The sequence below is a fragment of the Pinus tabuliformis genome, chromosome 5_1, assembly GCF_031772625.1.
Source record: "Pinus tabuliformis cultivar Carrire ecotype Pingquan chromosome 5_1, CPIR1, whole genome shotgun sequence".
NCBI lineage: Eukaryota > Viridiplantae > Streptophyta > Pinopsida > Pinales > Pinaceae > Pinus > Pinus tabuliformis.
The window spans coordinates 110,504,641-110,527,449 of NC_142305.1; the positions used below are offsets into that span (position 1 = coordinate 110,504,641).

The 22,809-nt window shown below is 42.5% G+C and overlaps 1 protein-coding gene across 3 annotated transcripts in view; it reads right to left on the reverse strand.

The window, feature by feature from the left end:
* The window catches only part of LOC149163670 (dihydropyrimidinase-like), a 413,279-nt gene that overhangs the window by 228,231 nt on the left and 162,239 nt on the right, over positions 1 to 22,809 (reverse strand). For all 3 annotated transcript variants that reach the window (XM_089431800.1, XM_089431798.1, XM_089431799.1), the window contains 3 exons: positions 11,646 to 11,697; positions 11,215 to 11,484; positions 10,778 to 10,989 (listed from right to left, as the gene is read on the reverse strand). In XM_089431800.1, the coding sequence (XP_089287926.1) occupies positions 10,778 to 10,989; positions 11,215 to 11,484; positions 11,646 to 11,697 (534 nt within the window). The remainder of the gene's footprint in view (positions 1 to 10,777; positions 10,990 to 11,214; positions 11,485 to 11,645; positions 11,698 to 22,809) is intronic.

A 22,809-nucleotide genomic window follows, 5' to 3' on the forward strand; every position in this document is an offset into this window, starting at 1 on the left:
ATAGAAATGACTGGTGAGGAGCTAAGGAGAGTGAGAAAATTTCAGGAGTTCTCCTTAAACAGATGAAAACATAGATATAAAACAAACTTAAAGGCAGAGCATACAAGATTATGAATTCTACCTTAACACTTCATTTGTTTAATTTGCAGAAGAGAATAGTAGGAAAATGATACACATAACAAACTTACAAGTACATGAGAGAAACACACCATCAACACAAATAACCACAGGAATCCCTAATAGTGCTGCAAAACCCTGGTCTTTCCTTTGCAAAATTGCTGAGATACAATGTGTAATACAGTCTAAGCTTATCCCCCAAGAGTCCAACCATGAAAATGACTAAGAAAGTACATAATATAGGCAAGCTAACACATTTCCTTGCCTCTAAGGGTCGAGCTCATCATCCTAGGAGCTGTTTCAACCAATTCTAAACTGAGCACTACAATCTAGGCAGTCAAAACAACTTGTCTCTATAAGTTAGAAACCATTCATTCATTAATTTTTTGCTATTTTATGAATGAATCTTCTAGAATAGGTAAAAAAGTGTCATGTCATCATGAAAATACATTAGTTACATCAAAGAGGGTGAAAAATCCCATGAAAAGTCAAAACTAGTCAAAAGCTGCATTGTCCTGAGTTGTAGATGAAAAACTGGCAAATTTCCCTGATGCGTAGCGCGCCATTTCTCTACGCGTAGCACGCCTTTGAGCCCACTTTTGGGGCACTTCCCGGCATCCAAATGAGGCTCAAGTGGGCATAAATACAAAGGGATTGTTAGGGAAAGGGGAACATGAGGGAATTAGGGACAATAAACATAAATAAGGAATTTAGGGAAGGCAACATGGGAAATCATAATATTGTGGGATTTTAAGGTGAAGTAGGGTTTGGGAACTTAGTAGGTTTTATGGATTTTAGAGAGGAAGATTATAAAATTTTATGGGAAAATTTGAAGGAGAATGTTGGTGAAGATGAGGGAAAAGAGGGATCAAAAATGGGCAACCTTGGACAGCAAAATACTTTGAAACCCTAGCACAACTAAGTCTTTAAATTTTCCACAGCAATGTAGGGTTTTAATTTCTCATTTTCATGGCATTTTTAACATATTAATTTCTCATTCATCTTGCAAAACCAAAACTAGCCATGGAGGAGAGGCCTACCTGAAATTTGCTTGAGAGAAAAGAGGATTTGGTAGCTTGCTGGCAGTTTATTGGGCGAAAAACCCAACGCGTAGCGCACCTTGCCCAACACGTAGCGCCCCTCTGGTGCGTAGCGCCTGAGTAAAAATGCACTGGAAAAGTCGCGCTGATGCGTAGTGCGCCCTGGGTGCGTAGCACGCCTCAGCTGATGCGTAGCGCGCCCCTGAAACTGCCCAATTTGCTCAATGACTCTTGAAATCGCCTTTGCAAGGATTCACTTGGCTTGTGAGAGGCAAATGAGTTGCTAATGAAGAGTGATGTGCTTTTATAGGCTCCTTTTTTATTTTAATTTGCCCAAAACCCACTTTATAATGTTTGAGTGTTGACACTTTTTGAATTAATTGGCTCTGACTTCTGGTTTCCTTTTTTTGAAAAAAAATTGGTTGAAATGATGATTTCTTCTGAAAATTTTTGCAGGGATGGCTTCTGAGATGCTTTGGCAAAGGAGACCAAGGTTGCGCTTCAATATTTGGAGAATTTAAAATTTTGACAATTTTTTACAAAAACGAGATAATGACCTTTGTTTTTCAAAAACAGAGTTTTGAAAACAAGGTGAAAATTTAGCTGTACAATAATGAGAATTATTAAAATGATGTTTTATGAAGGACATCCCTCTGGCCTGCTAGTCCTTTATGACCTCTCAAGACAAAAATTGACTCAACCCTATACCTAAGACCTCGAAATTTAAAACAAGATGAATGACCCTTTGAAGATTTTATTTACTTAAACAAACCTGAACCAGCAGTGCCAAACAGAAGGGGAATAAAAGCCACAAACTCCTCCACCAGAGTTATGGCATGCCTAACGGAATGCAACATGATCACACTGATGGGACACCTAATCATGAAATGCAAAGAGCTTTGATCTCTGGTGGAGGGCTACTAGACCGACTCTAACACACTCATGGCACAGTCATCGTCTGTCTCCACTTCCTTCTCTGCCCTTGTTGGTGCTGCCTTGGTCTGGGAGGCCTCTCCCTTGTTCTTCTTCCTTCGACACTGGGTCGCATAATGACCCAGCTCCCCACAGTGGAAGCATTTGATCTTGGAGAGGTCCCTCTTCTTTTGTTTCTCTTGCTTTCCCTTAGATGTTAGGGCAACATCCTCCTCCTCCTCCTTGACTCTGATCCCCTTGCCGCTGCTTCCTGTCTTGCTCAGCCTTCTGATCTCTTCTTGGCGAAGAGCCGCCCACATTTCCTCCCAATGTGGAAGGGTCGCTCTGCCCACTATACACTGGACAAATACCTCCTAGTCCTCTGACACTGTTTTCAAGGTTGTTCTCACCATCAATCCCTGATCCGGCATGGCCCCTATGGAAGTTAGCTGATCTCGGATCTCATTCAGTCGACCGAGGAATGTCTCGATCGGTCCTCCCTTCTTCATCTGGTATGACCGCAAATGATTTTCTAGTGACATCCTTCTGTACACAGAAGTATGCGAGTACAATTTCTTTAGGGCCTCCCACATCTCATTTGTCGTTTCCTTCTCGGCAATGTGTGGTTCTACACAGTCCTTGACCCCGTCAAGGATGATGCCCTTGGCCCTCGCCATTGCCTCCTCGTACTTGTCATTATCAGCTGGGTCAATTGGGATCGCTATTGTCCTCAAGGCGAAGTGCTTGACACAATTTCTGTCAAGTACGAATAAGATTCTGGCCTTCCAGACTGCGAAGTTTGAGGTTCCGTCCAATCTGTCCTGGTCTTTTACTCTGTGTAGTGCCATGCTGCTCTTCTACTTCCCTCAGGGAAGTTCTCGATGTGACTCCCTCTGAGCCTTGATTTCCCTCCTGGAAACCCTTATGTCGATGTCGAGATGCCCCTAACCTGATCATCTATGCAACTGCACCACTGATCTGGATTTCTCCACTAGAAACCCTCCGTAGCAACTCCCTCCTCCTTGGCCTTGTCCCGTTAGGTATTGTTCTGACAAAAGTACCTAACCAGTTGCACTCTGCAACTTACCCACAGCCTCCTAAACCCCAGCAACCTAAAGGTGGGAGCTCCTAGGCTCTGCGCAGTCTTGGCACTAGCAAACTAGCTCCCTCAGCGAATTGCGTCAGCCCTCCTGGCCTCTGCGTGGCTCTACGTGAGCCTGTCTTTGCCTCCTTCAGCCTCTGCGCAGCCTCTTCTTAGCTCAAACTTGATGACGTAGGCACTGCATCACCCCTGCCTCGCTCCTTTGCTGCTAGGAACAGCGTTTGTCGCTTGGGACAGCTGTTTTCTGCTGTTATTGCTCGACTCTGTTGATGTCCTCAGTTCTCCTGTGATCTGCAACCACCCTCTGATACCATGTTGAAGTTTCTCAGTCTAACAGTTAGACACCCTCCATGCACTTTACTGATTTATTCCTACCTACTTGTTCTGTTAATTAATAACTTATTTACCATGTAAATCCTGAAAATAAATACAAGTGCATGCTCAACACATTACAGATCATCAACTGAAGGAAATAGAAACAAGCACACAAGTGACACCGTTATTTTTGGACTAATGTCCCCAGAAAAACCCAATACGAGAACACCGGTGTAGCTATTTGAGGCTTTTATTATTAAGCAGTTCTTTTTTGAGTACACTAGGTGCCAAACTGGCTAACCCGACAGAGATAAAAATCTGGCAACAATACCACTCTTCGGAAACAGGTATTCAGAAAACCTAATCCATGAAATCCCTCTCCAGCGCAATCTAAAGCTTAGCATCAGCTCTGCTAGCCTCTACGTCAACTTGAAACCCTCTATGTCAACCTACTGAGGCTCTACACAGCCTCACTGGCTCTCTACATCACTCATGCAGCCTCTGCGTGGATGACGTAGGCCGTTCTGGCTTGCGCAATCTCTGCTGCCTCTGCATGGCTCCCTCTGACTCTGCGTCTGCCTCTCTCTGCTTCTGCACTGGTCTCGGCACTGTCCCTACCTCTCTGCCTTGAACTCACTACCCCTCGCTGTAACTAATCACTGATTTTATCTCTCTTAGCAAACCCCGCTCTAGAGAATAGAATGACTGATCACTCTGATGTATTTTCCAAGTGACCCTCAAGCCTCCTCTTATGCTTTTCTCGTTGACAAATCAACGACCAAGATTAAGTCCCTAATCAACAGCTAAGATTAGATCTGGCTTGATCAATGTCTTTTGGACCATTCTAACATAATTTTATATTAATTCGCATTAATATTTTATTTTCCCTAAGTTTAGACTTAGGGACTCCATTAAAAATATTAATTATTTTAATATCTCCTAAATTGTTTGGAATCTGCCCAAACCCTTTCTGGGTATTGGAGAACTCATGTGCCTTAGCCTCTCCACCAATTTCGTGGCTAGAGCACATCTGATGCTACCCCAAATCAACACTCCCTCTTAGCGAGGATTATGCTCTAGTAATACTCCTCACTGAGCATCACTCTGATCATTCGGCATCAGTCCCTGCGCTGATGCTAGGCCTGCTACCCAACATCCTCTGCACTACTGCATCTTGTACTGCTACCCATGGCCCTACCACTGCCACTGCTGCATCCGTACTACAACTCCCTCTGCATCTGTGTTGTTGCCCATGGCTCTGCCATTGCCACTGTTGCATCTGCACTGCAACCCCTCATCACGCTGCATTTTGCTGCCCATAGCACTACCACTGCTAACTGCTGCACTGCAACTCCGTTACTAAGAAGTAAGTAATTGATCTCCCAACTCTAACATCTCCGTCAGGCTAGAAACACTCCTGATGCTGAAGCTCCCTCTACCGCTTCCAAGTGCTCCCTCTCTTATCTCTGCGTTGCTGCAACAACTCCCTAGATCTCGCACCGTTGCACACCTCTCTATGCCATCTTGCATTGGTGCAACACTCCCATGCCTCTCGCACTGTTGCAACCTGCTAGCCTCGCGTTGTCCTAGGAAAACTGCATTGTAGCTTTCTCTGCCGCTTCATCCGCATCCGTCTCTACCCACATCCACCAGTCCTGCTACTCCTCTTCAGGGCTCCCATAACATGCTCTAATCCAAGAGGTTTGGTACCTCGAGGATCCTGTCGCTCATCGGATGTAGTCCGTCTAACTACAGCTCGATGTCTCCCCACTTCCGCTCAAGTGGTGTGTGTGCACTCATGGCACAGTCATCGTTTGTCTACACTTCCTTCTCTGCCCTTGTTGGCGTTGCCTTGGTCTTGGATGCCTCTCCCTTGTTCTTCTTCCTCCGACACTAGGTTGCATGATGACCCAGCGCCCCACAGTGGAAGCATTTGATCTTGGAGAGGTCCTTCTTCCATTTCTCTTGCTTTCCCTCAAATGTTAGGGCAACATCCTCCTCCTCCTCCTTCTTGACTCTGATCCCCTTGCCACTGCTTCCCACTTTGCTTAGCCTTCTGATCTCTTCTTGGCGAAGAAATGCCCACATTTCCTGCCTATGTGGAAGGGTCGCTCTACCCAGTATACTCTGGACAAATACCTCCCAGTCTTCTGAGACTGCTTTCAAGGTTGTTCTCACCATCAATTCCTGATCCGTTGTGGCCCCTATGGAAGTCAGTTGATCCCAGATCTCATTCAGTCGACTGAGGAAGGTGTCAATCGGTTCTCCCTTCTTCATCTGGTATGATAGCAACTGATTTTCTAGTAACATCCTTCTCTGCACAGAAGTATGCTGGTACAATTTCTTTAGGGCCGCCCATGTCTCATTTTTCATTTCCTACTCAGTAATGTGTGGTACTACATGGTCCTCAACCCTGTCAAGGATGATGCTCTTGGTCCTCGCCATTGCCTCCTCGTACTTGTCGTTATCAGCTGGGTCAACTGTGATCGCTATTGTCCTCAAGGCGAAGTGCTTGACATGATTTCTGTCAAGTACGGATAAGATTTTGGCCTTCCAGACTGCGAAGTTTAAGGCTTCGTCCAATCTGTCCTGGTCTCTTTCTCCGTGTAGTGTCATACTGCTCTTCTACTTCCCTCCTGGAAGTTCTCGATTTCACTCCCTTTGAGCCTTGATTTCCCTCCTGGAAACCCTTATGTCGATGTCGAGATGCCCCCTACTTTGATCGTTTGTGCAACTACACCATTGATATGGATTTCTCGACTAGAAACCCTCAGTAGCAACTCCCTCCTCCTTGGCCTTGCCCTGTTAGGCACTGTTCTGACTAGAGTACCCCACCAGCTCCACTCTGCAACTTACCCACAGCCTCCTAAACCCTAGCAACCTGAATGTGAGATCTCCTAAGCTCTACGCAGTCCTGGCACTGGCAAACTAGCTCCCTCAGCCAATTGCGTCAACCCTCCTGGCCTCTGCGTGGCTCTGCGTGAGCCCGTCTTTTCCTCCTTCAGCCTCTGTGCAGCCTCTTCTTGGCTCAAACTTGATGACACAGGCACTGCATCACCCCTTCCTTGTTGCTTTGCTGCTAGGAACAACTTCTGTCACTCGGGACAACTGTTTTTTGTTGCTATTGTTCTGCTCTGCCGATGTCCTCAGTTCTCCTATGATCTGCAACCACACTTTGATACCATATTGAAGTTTCTAAGTCTAACAGTTAGAAACCCTCCATGCACTTTACTGATTTATTCCTACCTACTTGTTATGTTAATTAACAAGTTATTTACCATGTAAATCCTGAAAATAGACAAAAGTTCATGCTCAACACATTACAAATCATCAACTGAAGGAAATAGAAACAAGCAGACAAGTGACACCATTATTTTTGGACTAATGTCCCTGGAAAAACCCAATGCGGGAAAGTCGGTGTAGCTATCTGAGAGTTTCATTATTAAGCAATTCTTTTCTGAGTACACTAAGTGCCAAACTGGCTAACCTGACAGAGATAAAAATCAGGCAGCGATACCTCTTTTCGGAAACAGGTATTCGGAAAGCCTACTCCACGAAATCCCTCCCCAGCATAATTTGAAGCTCAGCACCAGCCCTGCTGTCCTCTGCATCAGCTTAAAACCCTCTACATCAACCTACCGAGGCTCTACACAACCTCTCTGGCTCTCTACGTCACTCCTACAGCCTCTGCGTGGATGACGCAGGCCCTTCTGGCTCTGCGCAGTCTCTGTTGCCTCTACGTGGCTCCCTCTGGCTTTGTGTCTGCCTTTCTCTGCTTTTGCATTGGTCTCTCGGCATTGTCCCTGCCTCTCTGTCTCGTACTCACTGCCCCTCGCTGCAGCTGATCACTGATTCTATCTCTCTTAGCAAATCCCCGCTCTAGAGAATAGAATGACTGATCACTCTGATGTATTTTCCAAGTGACCCTCAAGCCTCCTCTTATACTTTTCTCGTTGACAAATCAACGGCTAAGATTAGATTTGGCTTGATCAATGTCTTTTGGACCATTCTAACATAGTTTTATATTAATTCACATTAATATTTTATTTTCCCTAAGTTTAGACTTGGGGACTCCATTAAAAATATTAATTATTTTACTATCTCTTAAACTATTTGGAATCTGCCCAAACCCTTTCTAGGTATTGGAGATCTCATGTGCCTTAGCTTCTCCACCAATTTTCGTGGCTAGAGCACATCCGATGCTACCCCAAATCAACAATGTACAAGATACAACCAGCAAAATAGGACAGGATTCTCTGTGAGAAATATTACAGACTCTTCTCGACGAGTTTCTGATCCAGGAGAGTAGCTTCTGCCCCTTCTGCGTCTCACTGCGTCAGCCCTTGCATGAGAACTGCGTAGTGCCAGCATCGCACTGCCTCTGCGTTGTCCCTCCTTTGCGTCACAGCCTCTACGTTGTCCTCCCTCTGCGTCACAACCTCTACGTTGTCCTCCCTTTGCGCCTAACCTCCCGACTGATGCTGATACCCTCTCTCTCTCCTTCTCACCTGCAACTCTCCCTCGATTTTCTCTTGCCGAACTTCGACCAATGAGAAAATCGATCTTACTTGAGTAACTGAGTATCTGCCTCTGGTGTGTTTTCCAAATGCCCCTCGATGTCATCCTTATAATCTACAGTTGAGAACCAAGGGCCCAAATTAGATTCTAATCAATGGCTCAGATCATTTAGACTCAATCTTCGTCTTCTTCTAGAAGTTACACCCACAGTTTAAATTAATTTCCTAAGTTTAGACTTAGGGACCCATTAAAAATAATTAATTATTTTAATAAAATTTTCTCCAGGTGGAATTTCCCAAAACGGTTTCTGGGTATTTGTGGAATACATATGTCTAAGCCTACCTGCAAAATTCGATACTTCGATCACATCCGATGCTACCAGAAATGAACAGTCTGCAATGCGTTGATTCTTATCTTTTTCTTACCAATACACTCTATTGCTCATGATATAGTCAAAATTAGCAAAGCCACTTTGACCAACATTGAAATATGTTTACAACATGCACAAGACAAAATCGAGTTTCTCCAGCTCAAATCACAGCTTCAACAAGATGAACTACAAGAAAGGAATCAACATTTTGAACTGATTTTTGCTCAAAACAATTCGTTGTTTGAAATTAATTCCCATCAGAAATCTGAACATGAACATAATAATGATGCCATTTCGGAAGCATATTCACATGAAGATATAGAGGTTTCATTTGCATTTCCCAAGCCCATGATCAAAACTTGGGAAGAAATCATCAACAAGCATAGAATTGGTCTCGAATATGAAAAGTAAATGACCTATCACATTTCGGACTACTCCAAACCAATCTAGTTTCAGAGTGTTGGGTTCATCAAGATAGTTCATCTTCACCTATTCCACCTCCTCTTCATATTATCAAATGCCAACATTGCAATCGAGTTGGCCATTAGAAAGATCAATGTTTTGATCTTCAACCTTGTGAGCATTGCAGAAAAATCTCATAATTCAGACAGATGTTCCAAACATAAGAATCCTGCAAGAGCGTAGATTCACCTCGGATGGATCGCTTCTTGGTGAAGTTCTTCAACGGCCAAGAAGATATATTGGTCATAACATAGAGTTCATTCTCAAGTATTGACACATCTTGCAGTGGAGAGAATTTCATCTTCTCACCTTGTATCTAACAGGGGGGAATTCATAGTCAGCTACAAGTTTCAAAGTCATATCAAGCAAGCCTAAACCAAAGCCAGCTGCCAGAGCCTAGAACTAGAGTTAACGAAAGCCAGATTCAAAGATGTAGCTAGAGACAGATTCATGTTCCATGTGCGTGATTTGGTTGGTGGCCAACCTTAAACCACCACTGGCCAAAGGTTTCGGCTTCTGCTACCCATTTCATCAGTCTGTGGTCATCTTTAAACCATCATCTGGGAGCACTTCCACTTTGCAGTAGACTTCAGCTTTTAGCCAGATTCAGAATTTTTCCACGAACTACTTCAAGCCAAGTTATAGAGTTGGTGGTCAGCCTTAAACCACCACCAGTAGAAGACTTCGGCCTCTGCTCCCTCATTTGGTTTGTGGCCTTCCTTAAACCACCATTTCAGAGAGCACATCCAACCATTGGTTGTTATCCACCTTTGTATTTCAGCTCTCTTCTTGGACTCGTCTACACCCTTTTGAATTAAGGGGGGAATGTTGGAAACATAATCTTCTTGGGTTATGTAATCTTGGTATATTCACTTGAGAAGAAGGAAAAAAGCCTCAAGTGAAGGCCAATAGCCATAGAAGTCCAAGAGACCTCTTGGAATATGAAACCAAGGGTTACACAAATTGTATTACTGTGCATCATATGAATGAGAAATGTATATCACGTTTATCATTAATCTGCTGTCCAGTTTCGTGAGTGAGTTTAACACTATGTTTGGGTGGAACATCCCTCTTCTAGAACCAGTTGGTGGAAAATTCAAGACCAATAAGTGTTCATGAATATATATGTAAATTGTATTGAATTAAAGCTGAATTATTATGGTTTATGTCATGATTTGAATTAATTTCTGGTTTGTTCGGTTCTACCTGCTTGTATTGTCCTATATTTATGATTATGGTCTGATGGATAATTGAATGGTTTCATTGTGATGCATACAAGTGTACTGTCATGCATATGGTAATTAATTAATAACTGAACAGTGAGATATGGTGACAGAGCAAAAATTAGTGAGAATTTGGGTGGTGAAGAAAGTACTTCATATCCTCAATGTGTACAGAGGGTATTGGGTACATTACAAGTATATGATTAAATGATCTATAATGGATCTTTGCCAATTTTAGTCGTCCCCACTTCACATCACTTCTAATTGTGATCAATCCTAACTTTTCCTTATTCATGAATTGTTTGCATGAATAACACTTGCTAACGCTCATCACATGTTTATTACATTAACAAATCCACAAGTTGGATGTCATATTATGACACTGCACATCATTTTAAAACCACTCAGGACACGTCACTACTGTAATAACCAGAAACAAATGGAATCCAAAGACTAAGCCTCTAACATACATCGTGGATGCTTCAACTTTTAATGATGTAAAAGAAATGGGTTCATGATAAACCAGCTGGAAAATATATCTGCTATTTCCAGCACATATCACATGCTTGAGATATTTGATCTCAAAAAAGATAAACGAAAACAAAAAAGAAAATAAATCTGAGGGATAGGGGATAGAAATGGCAGCATGATGTATGCTAGAAATAATATAAGAAAACAGTATGTTTTGTAGTATTTACAAATATTTTTGAGTAGATACCATTGAAGGCCTGGAAAGAGCATGACCCTCCGGGCCAGTTATACCCAGTTTAATCATTTGAGATTGTCCTTCTGCTACTGCATCCCCATTCTCAGCATGAACTTGAGCTAAGGCGCCTAAATCCTTGCACATTTTGAAACCTTTCAGGAGTACTTCATCATTTACCATGAGAGACCCTTTGTATGCCATAAAAAATTTGAAGGAATTGATACCTGCCAAGGTAAGAGCATCTCCAGTTAATATTCAACAAACAAACATCTGCAGTCACTTCTTTCAATCATCAACTTGCATATCCTTTATATTCTTGTAAAATTACCTACTCTGTATTATGTAATCCATTACCACTCTAAGCAAACAGGATTCCATTCACCCCTGAAAAGTTCCAGCTCAGAGGCATGGTTCAAGTTCTCTAGACATAGAAAAGAGAGGGATCTAACCTTTCTCCTTAACAAGGATTTCCATGTCTCTAGCAACACCATCATTCCAAGTTGTAATAGCCACGTGAAAACCATAATCCATGCAAGATTTCTCTGCCTTCTTTGTATAGGCTTCAAAGCCCTCAGCAAGGCTACCATTGGATGGGATTACAAAGTCAATGTGCATTGTTGTTCCTCCTGCTAATGCTGCTGCCTGACCACTAAAAAAATCATCAATGGCTGTTTGGCCCATGAAAGGCATCTCCAAGTGAGTGTGAGGATCAATACCACCTGTTTCATACCACAATAATCATATCACTCACTAAAAATATAATGACGTGTACAACAAAAGACAATCAAACACTTGGTGACTTTGTAGCTAGCATATTATTGGGAATGAGTGCCAAACAATAATTTGTGTGCTTTCAAAGTTATGACCAGTAAGAAATCACCTGGCATGACATATTTTCCACTGGCATCAAGGATACGCACTTCATCTGCAACCTGAATAAATAAACGATAAAAGTTCAGGACTTGTCCTTGACCATTTACTGTGACAGATTTATTTATGAGATTGTAATTCATGTTAATTTATATTCAAGAACCTTGTTAAGCCCACAAAATATAAAAGCAGATTTAACCATGTCAACACTCGGAAAAAACAAGAGAGAGAGCAGTCAAGCCGACTAAGAAGTTGTATCAGAGGCAAGAATTTGAATTTGGAAAATAAAGCGCATATTTTTTCTTCTCCTCTTGGCTCCAATGCAGTCACCAAAGAGGGCTTAACCCTCTCTACCCTGATGTGTCTTTCTAAGCTACGCTGGATATTGAAGCTTATGGATTTAGGATTTGATGAGTAGAAAGACTTCTTAAGGGAAAATATTAGGTGAAATCTCCCCCCGAGGCTATGGATAATGCATATCTGTAAAAGTCTTAGTTGGGTACTGTTACCCACCAAAATGTTGAATTTTTGTAGCTAAGGTCAGTATTCAAGTCAACAAAGTCAAAGGAAACTAAAAAATTATTTTTGAGTTCAGGTCAGCCCCAGACAGTCAGGTCAGCTCCACCATATAATGGGTTTGACCCTTGGTCAAAACCCTCCTTATATCACCTCTATATATTGACCAGTTGACATCCTTCATTTGGCATCAATTTGGATCATCTTTTCTTCTGTTTTCTGTTCACACGTGCAAAGGAGAGAGAGAGTTAAGACCAGCAAAGTTTACCCAAAGTTTGACTTGCTTTGACCAGCGTTGACTGTGAATTATCTGGTCTGTTTGACCTGCACTGACCGAACCTTCTACTGCTCTATTTGACAGAAGTTTGAATGAGGAAAGTTGACTGAAATTCTAAATCAGATGACCAGAATTCCTGAGGCAGTTCCAGGGCCAAAATTCGGCATGTTGACCAGAGTTGTGTTAGTTTTTGGTCGCATCAGAAGTGCCCTGGCCTTGAAAATCGGTGGATAGGCCAAGGCACATGAGTTCTAAAGAACCCAAAAAACATTTGGCAAAATTCCACCTGGATTGTATTTTATTAAAATAATTAATATTTTTAATGGACTTCCTAACTCTAAACTTAGGAAAATTAAAATATTAATGGGTATTAATCAAAATATGGGTGAGAGTGATCTAGAAGGCAGATCAAGTCATGTTTTAATCTTAGCCGTTGATTAGAGACTTAATCTCGGCTGTTGAAGACTCAACAGGAAAAGTATAAAATGGAGGCTTGAGGTTCATTTCGAAACACACAGGGAGAGAACGAATTGATCTGGAGTTCGATTTTTGGGGCTAGGAAGCTAAGAAATTCGAACTAGGTGATCATTCAGCAGCAGAGGGTAGTGAGAATCTGGGAGGACTTTTTGGAGAACACTGACAGAGAGGCGGAGAGAACATGCAGAGAGGCAGTGCAGTAGTCGGGAGAGCTGACGCTGGGCCAGTCTGGGCCCACACAGCCTTGACACAAAGCCAGAAGGGCCAGCGCAGAGGGGAAAGCTACCTGTCACGTAGAAGCCGGAACTACCGGGAACTGTCGTAACAGCTAGGATAGCTAACGCAGAGGGCAGAAGAGCTGACGTAGAGCCTGAAAGTCTAATGTAGAGCCTACGCAAGGTCAACTCAAAAAGTAGTCGGGGTTAGCCAGTCTTGTTGCCGGATCAGCCGGAATTTTGCCGGGTGAAGTGAGGTAAAACTCACTCAAATTTTCCGCCAGTATTTTCTCTGTAATGGATTGCTAGATGAGCATCCTAGATTTGTATTCAGATATTTCTCCTGCATAATAATAAACCCTCAGAACTGTTGCACAGGTTTTCCGACATTGGGTTTTTCCAATGACTATTGTGTCCAAAAATAAGTGTCCTATGTATCTTGTTCTTTGCTCTGTTTTCTATTTCATGAGATCAAATATTTAATTAGTGAAGGTTGCAGAAGTAATTTGCTTCAGTATTCAGAAGAATAACTTGATGAATGTAATTTAAAAATTAAGTAGGTGAAGTAGATTCAGATTTGTCGCAGTAGGGGTTCCTTCACTATAGGAATTTTCACATGGTATCAAAGCATTGATTTTGAAACAGGAAGAGTAGATCCAGTGTTGAGCAGTGAGGCCAAAAGCTGCACTTGGCAGCAATTCGAATCCCCTTGAAGGGATTGCATAGTCCTTGTCGGGAAGCAGATTCGAGGAAATTTCTCTCTTAGTGAGACGATAGAGAGGTACGATTTCCAATTTGTGACTTTGCAGAGGCAGAGGGAGTGACGCAGAGCCTCAGTGCAATGCTTGAAGGGCGCAGTTTTTGTCAGGGCAGAAATCTGCTAGAAAAGAACGAAGACACGTAGAAGGGGAATTTTCTCCTCAGAGAACTTTCCACCAAAAAGTTCGAATTTCTCACTTGTTGAGCAACTGAGTAGTGCTAAACAGTGACTAGAGGAGTCAGTTCGACAGTTGGGTGAGATGGCATCACATGGGCTCAGAGATCAGGACAGGTTGGACGGAGCCTCCAACTATGTCATATGGAAGACCAGAATCTTAGCTGTTCTGGAGGAATATGATCTCGAGGCCTACGTCAAAAGTGTTGTAGTTGTTCCTGCTGACAATGATCAAAAGAAGAAGTACAAGGCCGAGCAGGGGAAGGCAAAGAGGCTCATTCTCGATGGAGTTCAAGATCATGTGGTCTCACACTTGCAGGGCAAGGATACAACCCGGGAGATGTGGGAAGTTTTGTCGTCTTTGTATGAAGGCTCTTCCGAATAGCGGAAGATGTATTTAGAGCAGAAGTTGCAGTGGACTTTGATGCAGAAAGGAGAAGGGGTGAACCTCTATCTTCAACGTCTTTAGGACACTACAGACGAGCTTGATGCAGTGGGGTCCACTCCTCAGCGAACCGCGATGGTGAGGATAGCCCTGAATGGAGTCTCAGATGAATGGCAAGTTTTCATCCAAAGCATATTGGGCAGGGAGAAACTATCTTCATGGAAGGAGATGTGGGTGGCTCTTCAACAGGAGGAGTTAAGGAGGGACGTAGTGAAGGTCAACCTCAATGGCAGCAATGGGAGTGGCACAAAGACGAAGGAGGAGGAGGAAAACGCAGCTCTAGCATCGAAGGGACAGCAGAAGCCGAAGCGGAAAAGGACATTTCGAAGGTGAAATGTTTCAGATGTGGCAAGATGGGTCACTTTACATCTCAATGTCCTTTGAAGCAAAAGGATAAGGATCAGAAGCATGATCCAAAGGTTGCAGCCGCGAAGATAAACAAGGAAGAGTATGCCATGAGTGCCCATGCATCTCCAAGAGGGAGATGGGGCGATACTGAGTTGTAGTCGGGAGGACTACATGTGGGCAGGATCCTTGAGGAGTCCCCCTCTTGGATCAATTCCTTGCTACGGGAACCCAAGATTCAGCAGTAGTGCGATGAACTTAGTGTCAAATGATATAGTGGAGTGTTTGGAGGACAGATGCAGTAGCTTGGGACAAGAGACTGATCAGCACAGAGCAAGGTTGGCAGCAGTGCAGATGACACAGTGCAGAAGTCAGCAGCAGCGCAGAAGATTCAAAGGGTCAATAGCAGTCAGATTCCAACATTCATCGTATTATACTGAACACAGTTAAGTTCAATTAATTTTGGATGTTTTTCAGTTGCTTCTCTTCGCAACTGAGTTGCAGTATGGATGCAGTGTTGGCAGTGGCAGTGCTAGTAGCATAGTAGATGCAGCATTTGAGAGGGAGTTGTAGTATAGATGCAGTAGTGGCAGTGGCAGTGTCATGCGCAGCAGTACAGTAGCAGCAACAGCACAGTATTGGTGGCAACAACAGTGCAGAAAGGAGGTGCTTCAGAAATAGATCAACATGCAATTGGACATTGTTGCTAGAGCACATTCCCCGCTAAGAGGGAGTGTTAGTTTTTGGTAGCCTAGGAAGTGCTTTAGCCTTGAAAATTGGTGGAGAGGCTAAGGCACATGAGTTCTAAAGAACCCAGAAACCGTCTGGCGAAATTCCACCTAGATTGTATTTTATTAAAATAATTAATATTTTTAATGGAGTTCCTAAGTCTAAACTTAGGAATATTAAAATATTAATGGGTATTAATCCAAATATGGGTGAGAATGATCTAGAAGGTGGATCAAGTCATGTTTTAATCTTAATCGTTGATTATAGACTTAATCTCGGTCATTGAAGACTCAACAGGAAAAATATAAAATGGAGGCTTGGGGTTCATTTGGAAACACACACGGAGAGAAAGAATTGATCTGGAGTTCGATTTCTAGGGCTAGGAAGCTGAGAAATTCAAACTAGGTGATCATTCAGCAGTAGAGGGGCAGTGAGAATCCGGGAGAAGGACTTTCTGGAGAATACTGACAAAGAGGTGGAGAGAGCTTGTAGAGAGGCAGCGCAGTAGCCGGGAGAGCTGACGTTGGGCCAGTCTGGGCCCACGCAGCCTTGACGCAGAGCCAAAAGGGCCAGTGTAGAGGGGAAAGTTGCCTGTCATGCAGAAGCCGGAACTATCGGGAACTGATGGAACTGCCGCGATAGCTGACACAAAGGGCAGAAGAGCTGACGCAGAGCATGAAAGGCTGATGCAGTTCCTATGCAGGGCTAGCGCGGAAGTAGTCGGGGTTAGCCAGTCTTGTTGTCGGATCAGTGGGAATTTTGCTGGTTGAAGTGAGATAAAACTCACTCAGATTTTCCGCCAGTATTTTCTCTATAAATGATTCCTAGATGAGCATCCTAGATTTGTATTCAGATATTTCTCCTACATAATAATAAACCCTCAAAACTGTTGCACCGGTTCTCCCGCATTTTGTTTTGTCGGGGACTATTGTGTCCAAAAATAAGTGTGTCCTATGTATCTTGTTCTTTGCTCTATTTTCTGTTTCATGAGATGAAATATTTAATTAGTGAAGGCTGCAGAAGTAATTTGGTTCAATATTCAGAAGAATAACTTGATGAAGGTAATTTAAAAATCAAGTAGGTGAAGTAGATTCAGATTTGCTGCAGTAGGGATTCCTTCAGTGTAGGAATTTTCACAAGTTGACCAGAAGTTGTGGAGGCCAAAATTCAACCTGTTTGGCCAAATTTGACTGCCTGTAGCAGAAGACAGTTTTCTCTCTTTTGACCAGGTTTGACCTATATATTTTGGTTGGTCAGTTTGACCAAGTTTGACTGGGATATTTAGATTGTACATTTGTTGAATTGGACAAATTTCTCCTAAGAAAAGATTGTTGGGTTTCCCCGGGTAGAATTTTTGTGTCTCTTGTACAAGTTTATTTTACTATGATCTTTATTGTCGTTCTGCATTTTATGGTTGAAATTTTCTAAAGTATAATTGCTTAATGATCTGGGATGTGCTAAAGTAACAACAATATCATTGGAATTAATTATCTGCAATGAAAAATTGTGCTTGTCTCTACTGCAATTGTAAAATCAACATGGAATCAGAGCTTTGGTGAAGGAAAGGGCATTGAGATCACCCCTGATGACACTTTCTTCTGCATTCTAATCTTTTGACCATATCTTTGACCATGGGTTCATCTACTAAGAAGGAGAATATGTTGGAAGGTGCTACAAATTTTAGGGTTTGGAAGACAAGGATTGATCTCATTCTTGAAGAAAATGATGTTATGAATCATGCGAAAGGCAAGGTCACTGAACCACAAGATAATGAAGGAAAAGCAAGGTACTAGAAGTCTGAAATTACAGCTAAGAGCATTCTTGTTGAATCCATTAGAGACCACTTGATTCCATATGTTTCAGGGCTAGAAACTTCAAAACATATGTATGATGTTCTAGTGGGATTGTGTACCATCAATAACATTGGTCAGAAAATGACCTTGAAAAACTAAGTTTGTGATCTTTAAATGACTAGAGATGATATGGTGGCTTCCTACTTCATGAGAATCTCTCAATTGAGAGATCAACTTCAGGCTATTGGAGAAAGCATTGACGAGACAAAACTTGTGACTACAACTCTTAATGGTCTACCTGATTCATGGGATGCATTTGCATCTAGCAGTTGTGGTAGAACAAAAATTCCAAGTTTTGACCGGCTATGGTCCTCATGTACTCAAGAGGAATCTCAACTAGTATAGAAAGGGAAGATTCAAAGACCTCAAGATGGTGATTCTCAAGCATTTGCAGCCCATTCTAATAATGGCAAAGGAAGAAGAAATATTGGAAAGTTTCAGAAAAGGAATGCAGGAAAAAGACCTGCTCCCTCTCAAGGAAAGAAGGATATGTCAAAGATTCAATGTTTTTGTTGCCACAAGTTTGGTCACTATCAAGACAAGTGCCTTAAAGGCAAGGAAAATAGGAAGAGGAAGGGCAAGCAGCATGTTTCTGCTACAAAAATTGATGCTAAGCATAAGAAGTCAAGGAATGGCAATACAAATGACGATAATTATTTCTGCTTTTCTGCCCTTGTCAGTTCTATTGTAGACCACAATGACATTTGGTTAGTGGATAGTGGTGCCTGTTATCCACCACCCGTGGGTGCCCATAGGAGAATGTTTTCTCCTAGACAATCCTCAGCCAGCAGCCCCTTGCAGCCACCAGATAGCTCGATGTGCCATCATCTCTGCCACCTAAGCCAGCCATTATGATCCTCGCCCATCTATCATGATCGTATGTTTGAAGGTGGGCCTTCCAACCCCAAAGGTATGGCTTTCATTATGTAGTTGGGTATTTTTGCTTACTTATCATGGACACTTTTGGGCATGGATTAGTGGGGGGATTCGGCGGAAAGAATGGGCTTGGTTTGTACTCTTGTCCCCTTGTCCAATTTGGTGGTTAAGTTTGTATCCTAGTCTCGTGGGATCTCGTTTATTGCCTACTAGCTTTAGGAATGTCATTACATGGGAAATCCCGATTTGGTTGTGTGGTCCTACTTCTCGACACCACAAACATCATTCCCCTCCGCTCATTATAACCCCTTTTCACATATTTCCCATCCAGGTCCACATTTGTCCATTGGGTTCACAAGGAGTTAGCCTCCCCCTCCCCATGCCCACACTTTGGGTCAAGCATGGAACGATGCCCTGGTGGTTGATGCAGCGAAAAAGAAAGTAAAAAGCATGATTTGGCCACTCTCAATAGGAAAATGTACCATAAAATGCAAAAGATGGCAAAGAAATACAAATTTAGTACGTAGGCAAAAGCCATCACGAACACTACCCCTATCATCATGGCCATCACCCTGGTTCCTAGGGGGGCCCTCATATTGGCCCCCTGCATCATTAAGGAACCCATAATTGTCCCAACCCCTAGTGGGAGATGAACTGCCCAACCTTAAAGGGGGGATATTCACTGCTATGTCATTCACATCATGCTCTCATCCCCTGGAGCCCCGAGCAGTTTTAAAAGAAAAATCAATAAAGGGCAAAAGGCATATGAAGAAGGGTGGAAAAACAAAGGTCGGGGTAACTCGTGTACCATGATTGCTCACTCTTGCATTCATATACCAAAGTGTGGGCTTCCCTTATCTTAGCTACCCTTGTACTATGGCATGTGGCTTGGAGCCTACCCCTGATGCCCCACTCTGTTCCATCATTGTATCAAATGACACCTGCCACTTGATGGATGTCTCTTAGAGGATGAAACCAATGTTGCACAACTTGTACTCACATAAGACTCATCTAGCTATTGACTCGGCGACCCATATAAGACTTGAGAATGACCAATATAAGATTTGTATAAGAGTCGGCAAAATACAGAGAAAAAAAAAAACTTAAAATATGGTAAATTTTAAGCACAAAAAAGAAAAATAAAAATTGAATTTTGAGGGTCTCCGTTGGTCGTATGCAAGTCCTATGCGAGTTATATGCGGTTCTTCACAGGTTCAATGCAGGTAGCCGAGTTTTATATGTGTTTTGACAAGTACGAGTAGAAATCGCGGGTTTTATGCGAGTGACTTGTCTCGCTATAAAACTCGTCAAGGCTCGCGAGTACTCGCAGGTCTTATAAGAGTCATGCTACACTAGTTGAAACCACCTAATGGGGTCCTTGATTAACCCTCTTCTTGAACTTGGAGGCACATGTACACTCTAAAGCCTGGTTAGTTTTGGTAGCATCGGATGTGTTCTAGCCACGAAATTTTGTGGAGAGGCTAGAATAGATGAGATCTCCAAAACCCAGAAATCATTTCTAGAAATTCTGCCTAAAAGTGTCTCAATTAGATTATTAACCGTTTTTTTAAATATTGTCTAAACTTAGGGAATATGGTTAATTAATCAATATTAATTGCAATAAGGTGAGAATCATCTAGAAACTCACACGGATCGACCTAGAGATGATCCTGGCCATTGATTGATTTTTAATCTTGGTCGTTGGTGCTCCAACAGTGGCTTATAAGAGGAAGCGGATGTGGTGATGGAGAGATCATCCAATGCAAATACTCAGTTGCCCAGGCAATTCGATTTTATCAGTAGCAGTAGCTCAGCAGAGAAGATAGAGTCAGAGGGTGAGTAGCTGGTGGAAGAGAAGAGCAGTATCATTCTGGGAGGAAGATTTTCAATTCCCGGAAGTGTCGAAGGAGGGAAGGTCGAAATCTTCAGAGGGCTAATGTAGGCTCTGCACAGAGGTGACGCAGGGAGCTCATCACAGAGGGTGGGGTAGCTATTTCGGAGGCAAAAAATCGCTGTGGGGTGAGAGAAAATTCCCACAATATTTTTGCCATTATTTTCCTCACATTAGATTGCCAATTGGGCATCTAAATTATTGTACTCGGAATTGTTGTTGAATACTTATAATAAAACCCTCATCTGCTGCACCGGTTTTCCCAAGTTGGGTGTTTCCGAGGACAATTGTCCAAAAATAACTGTCGAAATTATTGTTTGTGCTAGAATTTCTTAGTTTCCAGTATTTTATTTTCCGCAGAAATTTTATGGTGAAACTTGTAGCTGTGATTTTATTTGTTATTTGTCATAGCAAATAAACTGCATAATTAATTTTTGAGTTAGAAGAATAATTTCCAGTAGCTGCAATAGATAAAATTTCACAAGCCCATTATGGAAGGGCATACCTATTAGTTTTTGTAGCATTGAATGTGTTCTAGCCACGAAATTTGGTGGAGAGGCTAGAATACATGAGATCTCCAAAACCCAAAAATCGTTTATGGAAAATCCGCCTAGAAGTGTCTCAATTATATTATTAACCGTTTTTTGAATATTTCCTAAGTCTAAACATAGGGAATATGGTTAATTAATTAGTATTAATTGAGATAAGGTGAGAATCATCTAGAAACTCACACAGATCGATCCAGAGATGATCCTAGCCATTGATTAAGTTTAATCTTAGTTGTTGGTGCTCCAACAGTGGATTATAAGAGGAAATTGATGTGGTGATGGAAGATACACTAGTACAGATACTCAATTGCCCTAGAGGGTGGGAGCTCCTTAGGTTTGTCGAAGACCAGCTAGTGGCGATCTAATACTTGTTGCATATAGGGATGAATGAGAGGAGTGGATTCAATGGCATGAATGGCATTAAATTGTGCTATTATCCCATGAAGGCTCTTTTTTAAAAGCTTCTCCATTCAATGTGAGTTTATGATAGGAGCAACTGCCTGGAGTCCCAGTAGTGTATGAGTGTTGTCATTATGCTTAAAGCTCATATATAACTCCTGCAAGTCCATTGTGATAGGGCCCAATGTGCAAAGCCATTCAGCACTGAGGACAATGTCACAATCGCCCATTTCAATAGCAAACATGTGGGTTTTGAGGCTATAATCCCCCATTTGAAGCTTAATATTTTCATAGTGGCCTTCATATTTCATGGTCCCCCCATCAGCAATAAGGACATGGAAATTAGATACCGCCCTGACAAAACAATGAACTGCTTCTGCTACTCTCTTATGGACAAAGTTATGTGTGTTTCCACTATCAATCAGCACCACTACTGGTTGATGCTTATTAAAACTTAATAAAACCCCATATTTTGAGAGTCTGGAGAGAAGAAATGTCGGCGAACGCATGGAGTGAGATAATCGGCTCATCTGGTGTAGCTGGAGTATCAGTGTCCGAGCTTGTTAGGGGTTCACCCTCTTCCTACTAAGTGACTTCAGTGGATGGAGTTGCATCAGCAGCGTTGTTTTCAGTGGCGTCAATTTGAAAGATTTTTGGTTCCTTGCATTTATCTCCCAGGGAGTATTTGTCATCAAAACAATAGCAGAGTCCTTGTTTCTTTCTTTCAGCCATTTCTGTCAGTGACACTTTTTGAACCTTGAGTGTTTGGGTGGGACTCGTAGCTGGGGTGGGACATGCCTGTGCAACAAATTTGGACAATTGGATTGGGCATTTAAAGCGACTTCTACCTCTAAGACCTTGTTGCATGCTTCCAACCAAGTAGTTGGGTGATGCATTCTAACATGGGCTTGGATAGCTTTCTTTAAGCCACTAATGAAACATTCCAAGTAAAAGGCATCTCCTAGTCCTTCAATCCGGATGGCCAATTGTTCAAAGGCTGCAATGTAGTCCCATATTGTACCTGTTTGCCTGAGCTTAGTGAGACGACCCAAAAAGTGAGATTCCCAATCAAAGTGGTCACAAATGGCTTTGGAGAACATGTTCCAAGTTGGCCTCCCTGGATAGCATTTCTGATACCACTGCCACCACTCTTGGTCCAAGTAAAGAGCTCCCACATGTAGTTTAGTTTCATCTTCCCAAATATTGTTAAGGCGGAAATATTGTTCCATTTGTGCCACCCATACCGTCGGGTTAGAGCCATCAAATTTGTACATGTCCAGCTTGGGTGTCTGGTGGCTTGAATATTGGTGACCTCCATGGAAATGAATGTGATGGCTAGATTCTCCTTCTACATGTGCATCAACACTATGTTCTTCCCTTATGGGTTCACGAGAGATCTGCAGGGCAGTCAATGTTTCTAGGATTTTGTCAATGGATGCCTGGAAGTTATCAAGTCTTTTCTCAAGAGCTTCGACTCTCTCTATTGCCTTCTCCACAACCATAACTTAAGACCTAGTGTTGTACATACACTAGCCCTGGTCAAATTTTGATCTTACTTAAGAGTAACATGGTTGGAAAGAGGCCAAGCTCAAGAGTCTAGTGATGTGGGTCACTTGAAGTTGTGTTGGGAAAAAATTGGGGCTGCATGTAAATTGGGGGCTTACAAGTG